At 37.9% G+C, this 8,562-nt stretch overlaps 1 protein-coding gene across 5 annotated transcripts in view; it reads left to right on the top strand.

The window, feature by feature from the left end:
* The window catches only part of LOC110443705 (amiloride-sensitive sodium channel subunit gamma-like), a 31,458-nt gene extending 23,454 nt beyond the window's left edge, over nucleotides 1–8,004 (top strand). For all 5 annotated transcript variants that reach the window (XM_021488091.1, XM_021488090.1, XM_021488087.1 and 2 more), the window contains exons 7-12: nucleotides 2,305–2,394; nucleotides 3,235–3,434; nucleotides 5,241–5,298; nucleotides 5,991–6,079; nucleotides 6,356–6,431; nucleotides 6,671–8,004. In XM_021488091.1, coding sequence (XP_021343766.1) covers nucleotides 2,305–2,394; nucleotides 3,235–3,434; nucleotides 5,241–5,298; nucleotides 5,991–6,079; nucleotides 6,356–6,431; nucleotides 6,671–7,090 — 933 coding nt within the window. In that variant the 3' untranslated portion in view covers nucleotides 7,091–8,004. The remainder of the gene's footprint in view (nucleotides 1–2,304; nucleotides 2,395–3,234; nucleotides 3,435–5,240; nucleotides 5,299–5,990; nucleotides 6,080–6,355; nucleotides 6,432–6,670) is intronic.
* The last annotated feature ends 558 nt before the right edge of the window (nucleotides 8,005–8,562 follow it).

Here is an 8,562-nt window from a genome sequence, read left to right as displayed (position 1 = left end):
TACATCTCTTATAATTAGAATAGAAAGGAAACGAAACGGTATTTTTTCCGGAAATTAATATAAAAACATATAAATGTTGTCATAAAGTAAGGTTTGTTCACACATATTTCATTATTAGTTTTAAATGTTCATATCACTTATTGCTGGGCTAGAAATTAGCATCGTTTGTCAAATAGGACTCTGTCAAATTTGTCTCTCTGAATAGCCGCCTTTTCTTACCGTTTTTCAGTTTCAGGAACAGTTTGCCATCCACACTCCACGAATGCTCTACACAGTCTAGTTTGTATGCTTGCGTAAGAGTTTGTTGATTTTGTCGCGTCAGATCCTCAAACACATGTCTGCCAGAATTCTTCAGTACTTTCCTAGCCTGCAGCACTTCAAACTTTTTCCTCCTGTTAGTGAATTTGCAAATAATCGCACGTGATTTTCTACTGACGAAAGGACCAAGTCTGTGTGCGATATCTATGTCCTCACTAAGAACTTTCACTTTAAGGTCTTCGTTCACAAACTTCACAACTTTCGTGACACACATGATGATATATATGAAATGATGATTTAAGATTTTGGATGATGATGGATTATGGCAATGATGATGATTGAATAAGTATATATGAAAGAGGATGAAGAAGATGATAAAGATAATGATGATGATGATATGTTGATGATGATAGAATGATGACAATGAAATTGATTGTGATAATGCTGAATCCATGTCCGTGTGTGTATATGTGATATATGTGAGAATGCGTGAATGTCCTGTTTTATGTATATGTAATGAAAAACTAAGAAAAATAAAACCATTACAAAAAAAATCCCACTCAACAAGGCAACCCATATATATACTATATATTTTTAAAAGATTCCACCAAAAGGAAGACAGCATAGATCCCTTCAACAGTACGGTACATTGATCCTTTCAGTAGAAATACAACATAGATTCCCCTTATAATCGGATTATTTTTAGCTTACCTGCTCCGAACGACCATGGTAAGCTTATGCCATACCGCAGCGTCCGTCGTCCGTCCGTGGTCCGTCCGTCCGTCAACTTTTCCTTTAAAACGCTACTAGTCCTGAACGGCGAAGTAGATTTTGACTAAATTTGGTCTGGAGCATGCTTAGGCCAAGGGGACTCAATTTTGAATAAACCGTGGGTCTGGCCCTCCTGGGGCCTGAGGGGCGTGGCCCAATAGGAGAAATAAAGCAAATTCTTTAAAATCCTTTTTCTTCCGTAGGAATGAAAGGATTTGGTCCATATTTGGTGTGGAGCATCCTTGCGTGAAGGGGAACAAGTTTTGTATAAACCATGGGTCTGGACCCCAGGGGCCTAAGGGGCGGGGCCCAATAGGGGAAACATAGCAAATATTCTTTAAAATCCTTCTTCTGTAGAATTGAAAGAATTGGTCCATATTTAGTATGAAGCATCCTTGTGTAAACGATGGGTGTGCATCCCCCCCCCCCCCCCCCTCCTCCCCCGGGACCTGAGGTTTGGGGGCCAAATAGGGGAAATAGAGGTAAAACCTTTAAGATCCTTCATCGACCATTGGGATGAAGGGATTTTATCCTCATTTAGTCTGGAGCATCCTTGGGCAAAAGGTTGTTTTCGTATAAACAGCGAGTGTGGTGCCCTGGGGGCAGAAGGGACTGGGCCAATAGGGAAAACTTAGCAAATTCTTCAAAATCCTTCTTCTTCTATAGGAATGATAGGATTTTGTCCAAATTTGGTATGAAGCATCTTCGGGTGAAGGGGAACCAATTTTGTATAAACGGTGTGTCTGAACCCCTACCATAGGGATTGAGGAATTTAGTCTGGAGCATCCTTACGCCAAGGGGACTCAATTTTGTATAAGCAGTGGGTGTGGTCTCCCAGGGGGCAGAAGGGCGGGGCCCAATAGGAGAAATAGAGGTAAAACTTTTAAAATCCTTCATCGACCATCGGGATTAAGGGATTTTATCCTTATTTAGTCTGGAGCATCCTTGGGCAAATGGAACTAAATTTTGTATAATTGGTGCATAGGGGTGGGGCTCTGTTTGAAGTTTGTTCTCGCTATATCTTAAGTACTGGATGGATCTTTCTGAAATTTCATATGTACTTACAGCACCTACCATGGAGTGCTATATCTTTGCTTCATACCAATTATTTTAAACATATTCAGGTGAGTGATACAGGCCCTCTGGGTCTCTTGTTAGTTATTGCATTGAGCTTTAACGACCATTTCTCACGTCAGTGACGAACGGTCAGATATACGTAATTATGCCACTGACAATTTGACCACATCCTTTTGACTGGCAGTCTTGTGATTGTAGGTGGATATTTACAGAAGCGGTAAGCCGTATGGTGAATGTACGGATGGTGCGTCCTTCGAACAAAGGTACAGGAAAAAATACACGCAACAGGTAAGAAATACCTACGGGACGAGTAGCTATAGAATAGACTTGTGAGATGAAGACAATGCAAATATCTTCCATATAGTCCAAACCTACATAAAAAATAGTAACAGATTTTAAGGTAAGTAGTATTATCCTATCATCTCTCTTTCTTATGCTTCTAAATTTCTTTTTCTTCCCTTTTTCTCTTCCTTTCTTCTGTGTTCATATATATTGTAAATATATTTGTTGTTGTTGTCATGTAATCAATATAATGAAATGTATTGGACAAGGCGTTTCTAAGTTGAGATAACTTGTGCCTAATCCTTTTTGTTGAATGACAAATAAAAAATGTTTAAATCAAATATAGATAGATTCAGTCTACGTTCAAATTGTTGTATTCGTAAATGTACAGCAGACTTTCATATAATGTATTAGATTACAAGCAAAATCAAAGCATACCTACACCATTGAAATCTATATATATATACGATAAACAAGCGGATGATCACGTATGTCCACATATTGATATCAAAGTGTTTCTTTCTACACAAGCAATGTACGTATTTAATGTGTCGCGACGTTCAGAGACCGACTGGTCCCATTGTCAAACTACACCTTTAATACGGTCATTGGTTGTGAAGCAAGTAACACTTTGATATAAAATTATTATGTATTTTCAAACTGATCAATCTCATTGCCGATATGTACATATTATTTCCAAAACTATAACGTTGTAAATGCTATATTTGTTTATCACGTTCAATTCCAAATGTAAGTATATCAATATAATCTTATTATTTTTTTTATTTTTTTTTATTACGACATTTTAAAGAAATGAGAGATTCTAAAAAGCCCTTTTATTGGTAGGCGTGCCTCAATGCATGTATAGAGGAAGCCATGCTGTCGAGATGTGGCTGTTATGAATTGCGTATGCAGGAACTCTTCTATATGGCCGGCATTACAACCGAGAGATTCTGCAACACAACAGCAGAGCTCGACTGTCAGGCCATTATTCAGGAAGAGCTCGAACAAAAGACATTAAAATGTGACTGCCCCAACCCATGCTCGTATGTATCAATGGTCTATATGGAATCCCATTATATCAATGTACAATGATAACCCGGTATAATGCCCCCCATACATAGAATGGCCCAGTGAGTCCAGTTTATCAGTTGTTTATATAGAATGGCCCAGTGAGTCCAGTTTATCAGTTGTTTATATAGGATGGCCCAATGGTTCAAGTTTACCAGCTGTATATATAGAATGGCCCAGTGAGTCCAGTTTATCAATTGTTTATATAGAATGGCCTAGTGAGTCAAGTTTATCAGTTGTTTATATAGAATGGCCCAGTGAGTCCAGTTTATCAGTTGTTTATATAGAATGGCCCAGTGAGTCCAGTTTATCAGTTGTTTATATAGAAAAGCCCAATGAGTCCAGTTTATCAGTTGTTTACATAGAATGGCCCAGTGAGTCCAGTTTATCAGTTGTTTATATAGAATGGCCCAGTGAGTCCAGTTTATCGGTTGTTTATATAGAATGGCCCAGAGAGTCCAGTTTATCGGTTGTTTATATAGAATGGCCCAGTGAGTCCCGTTTATCCGTCGTATATATATAATGGCCCAGTGAGTCCAGATTATCAGTTGTATGCATATATAGAATAGCCCAGTGAGTCAAGTTTATCAGTTGTTTATATAGAAAAGCCCAAGGGGTCCAGTTTATCAGTTGTTTACATAGAATGGCCCAGTGAGTCCAGTTTATCCGTTGTTTATATAGAATAGCCCAGTGAGTCCAATTTATCAGTTGTTTATATAGAATGGCCCAGTGAGTCCCGTTTATCCGTCGTATATATATAATGGCCCAGTGAGTCCAGATTATCAGTTGTATGCATATATAGAATAGCCCAGTGAGTCAAGTTTATCAGTTGTTTTTATAGAATGGCCCAGTGAGTCCAGTTTCTCGGTTGTTTATATAGAATGGCCCAGTGAGGCAAGTTTATCAGTTGTTTATATTGAATGGCCCAGACAGTCCAGTTTATCGGTTGTTTACATAGAATGGCCCAGAGAGTCCAGTTTATCAGTTGTTTATATAGAATGGCCCAGTGAGTCCAGTTTATCCGTCGTATATATATAATGGCCCAGTGAGTCCAGATTATCAGTTGTATGCATATATAGAATAGCCCAGTGAGTCAAGTTTATCAGTTGTTTATATAGAATGGCCCAGTGAGTCCAGTTTATCAGTTGTTTATATAGAATGGCCCAGTGAGTCCAGTTTATCCGTCGTATATATATAATGGCCCAGTGAGTCCAGATTATCAGTTGTATGCATATATAGAATAGCCCAGTGAGTCCAGTTTATCAGTTGTTTATATAGAATGGCCCAGTGAGTCAAGTTTATCATTTATATATTGAATGGTCCAGTGTGTCGAGTTGATCAGTTGTATGCATATATAGAATGACCCAGTGGGTCAAGTTGATCAGTTGTATGCATATATAGAATGGCCCAGTGGGTCAAGTTTATCAGCTGTATATATAGAATGGCCCAGTGAGTCAAGTTTATCAGTTGTTTATATAGATTGGCCCAGTGAGTCCAGTTTATCATTTATATATTGAATGGCTCAATGAGTCCATTTTATCATTTATATATTGAATGGCCCAGTGTGTCGAGTTGATCAGTTGTATATATTGTATGGCCCAGTGGGTCAAGTTTCCTTATGAGAAACGCTATGGTGATAGTTTGTCATTTTTTGCTTCTTGGCTCTGCTCTGAGGATAATGGGTATACATGTAAATATAAATTTGCCTGAAAAATATTCTTATCTTAAAATAGAACATTTTTTTAGTCTTGACTACTGAAGCTGTTTAATGTACATGGCAGGGAGACGGTTTATGGGAAGACGTTCAGTACGAGACAGTGGCCGACCGAGGATTACTCTGTAAGTACGAGGTTGAACGTGGCTCACTTTCTGTAAAATGTAGTTATGTATAATTGTCGAAAAGCTGCTTTAAGGCATTTCAAAGGTTCATCAAGAATTATGTATAATATTTCTTTGATCTCAAAATACTCAATATGGGCATGTCATCAAAATACCAAGAACTGGTAATCATTTACCACAGAACGTAAATACTAACAACTGTATGCAATTAAAACAAAGGAATTATTATAATACCAATATGCACTTACATCCCTGTCATCAAGAGTAATTGATGTTGTTTCAAAATTGTTGTAAAATAAAAAGAGTTTATATTTATTCTTCTACCAATATGTAAATTATCTAAATGATCTTGATTCATTAGTATAAGATTTAGTTGTTTGTAGTTTCGATAGACGACGTCTTCATTGCCAGTGATACCAATCATTTTGTTGTCGGGTTGTGCTGTGGATAACGCACTCGCCTTTCATAAAGGCGGCTGGGGTTCGATTCCGCGATCGGACATGAAGAGGTATACATGTACAGGGTTAACTGCCCGATCACGTGGGGTTTTCTCTGGGTACTCCGGTTTCCTTCCACTTCCACTTCCATCTGCGCGCTTCCATCTGGGCCAACAAGAGTGATTAATACATGTTTGAAATTTTGTCACAATTGTTGATATTATATAATGATTTTGTTTCACTTCAACACTACAGACAGTGTTAGTTCAGGCGATTTGTGAGACTGACAACAGAACTGCTGACTGCAAACATCTGGCAGCGATCACCGACAAGGCGGAACTAAGGTATGTAAGTCAAATAATCAATAGAAATGCAAAAGAATGAAGCACTTATTTAAAAAAAAAAAGAAGTTTATTATTGCAAAATGTAAAATAAAGTAAGCATTTCACTCCACTATATTGGCATTTCATCCCCTTAGGACGCATTAGTGGTAATACAGATAAAAAAAACTACGACAAATAGAATACACAATTTTAAGGATAGATACCAAAGATAACGTTAATCTACAGGCTTATATTAGAGATATGCTTTAATGAAAGCTCATTGGTATTGTTTTGCAGTAAAAACTTTCTGAAATTGGTCATCTATTATGAAGATTTAAATTACGAAAGGATTGAAGAAACACCAGAAATCGAGGTAAGGTGTTTGTACTTAAAAAAAATNCCCCCACCCCCCCTTCACTCACAGGTTTCTTTTCACCCCAATTAGACAGAAGATATCAACACATCGGGGTAAGTGGAAAATAGAATATATGAATGAGTTATATGGATTTTTTTTATTACTAAAAGTTAATATATTCAATTAGAAGATGGTTCCGCTGATTTTGTACTGATGTGAAAAATATTACAAAGTCGAATACTTCATTTGTATTGCAGACGGCGCAGTTCGCTTCGGACGTTGGCGGTGCTATCGGTCTCTGGATAGGACTGTCCATGCTCAGTATGTTTGAGGTGGTGCAACTGCTCATAGAGCTGTGCGGTTATGGCGCTAGCAAGTGTAAGGCGAACGACGCCAAGAAAGAAAGGGCTAGACGAAAACGTCAGCAGCGCCGCCTGAGGAATCGACAAAATGAATATTTCAGAAGATATGGTTTAGAGGATGACAAGGCGAGGCACGGAATGAATGGAGTCCCTCCGGCTTTCAGAGCCAGACATGAGATGAACGGAATGCCCCCAGATAACAGGGAGGACTATAACTTGCCAAACCATTCGATGAACGGTTTCAAGGAGATGGACGGTTATACTGTGTATAAAGGTCATTCCCAGACCAGCAGTGAACGTGGCTTACGGTACTAATTGTAACCGCGAAGATAATGTTGATGAATGCGAGTTTCAATCATAGCGATATCTACATAGTTGACACTGAATCGATCAGAAGTGGTCACCAATGAGCTATTGTCTTTGATAGGGAATGTCAAAAATATCATTTGTTTCCGAGAATGTCTCGGTATTGATTGGATTTGCTTCTGGTGACTATATTACGCATACAGACGACGACAATGATGAAAATGTATCTGAACAACCTTAATTTTTGTTCATATATATCACTTTTTGTAAGCACTCCATCACTTCCGTTGCATGTTTAGCAAATGAATAAGATGGATTACTAATTGGTCATTGCAAAATAAAATGGGCATTGTATTGTTTTTGAAAGCGGATTGTCCCCATAATGTGGAATATAAGGTGTGGAGATCTTTAGAATAACGACATATATCCGTAATTAGGATACGTATATATACACGCTCACTTACGTAATGTTACTGATAGCCGTTAATGAGTCAATTGTACATTAGTCAACTGTACATCCATCATCAGTTCCACTTTAGTTTATTAAGGGTCCCTGTCCGGCTGCACTGCCGTTTTTGCTTAATACAGTTACCTCCCCTTAACTTCCGTTTGGATATAACTGTAGCACATATTGGCTCCTACACTTTCGTTGTGCATGTAGCTCAATCGGTTTCAGCAATGGTATAACAATCTGAAGTATAGGACCTGTATTCATGAAACCGTTCTCACGTTTAAACATGGATTCTTTGCCCAAGCCTTATTTCTTCTTCCGGTTATAACTTATTTTAAAAACCCTATTTTGGAAAATTAGTTATAAATTAAAGAAACTTGAACCCGAAAACTGTGTCCAATGTTTACAATTGACTTTTTGATCGTTTGACATGATATAAGTGGGTTATAAGAAAGTTGGTTTGAGCACAGAATCCATGCTTGAGCACGAGGACAGTTTCATGAATACGGACCCAGGGTTCGAACCCCAGTCTAGTTCCGCAGAATATAGTTGATTATATTTTGTTTATTTCATCTCCATTGTGTTTCATAAAAGTCCCACAAGGTATATTTTTCTTTTCAACAATAACTTATCAAAGTTATAGTCGTGCCGGAAAATTAAGTTTCGAATGCTTAGTTTTATTTTTTTGGCAGTGGTACGGGGATCCTTAATTGTAATATTGGTTGAGATGTTATCGAATGTCACCTATCATTATGGTCCTAAATCTTGACATGACCCCATGGCTATTGTCTTCCTGTTAAGGCGTTGGTGATGTGTGTTATGTCTTTATAGCAGTAGGTGATTTGTGGAGTTGTTTATGTAAAAGATATGGGTGCCCCTTCAGTTCACTTCATACAGGTAAAGGTGATGCGCGTTGGTTATTTTTACGCTTTCTCCATATTGTCTGATAATACTTCTTAAAATGTTGTAATATTTTTGTTTTCCTGTTTCTGTTATAACATTAAACCTTCATTATTAAACAATACCAAGG

The sequence above is a fragment of the Mizuhopecten yessoensis genome, unplaced genomic scaffold (genome assembly GCF_002113885.1).
Source record: "Mizuhopecten yessoensis strain PY_sf001 unplaced genomic scaffold, ASM211388v2 scaffold716357, whole genome shotgun sequence".
Lineage (NCBI taxonomy): Eukaryota > Metazoa > Mollusca > Bivalvia > Pectinida > Pectinidae > Mizuhopecten > Mizuhopecten yessoensis.
Note: the sequence above shows the minus strand (reverse complement) of the source record. Positions and strands in the feature narration are given on the sequence as shown.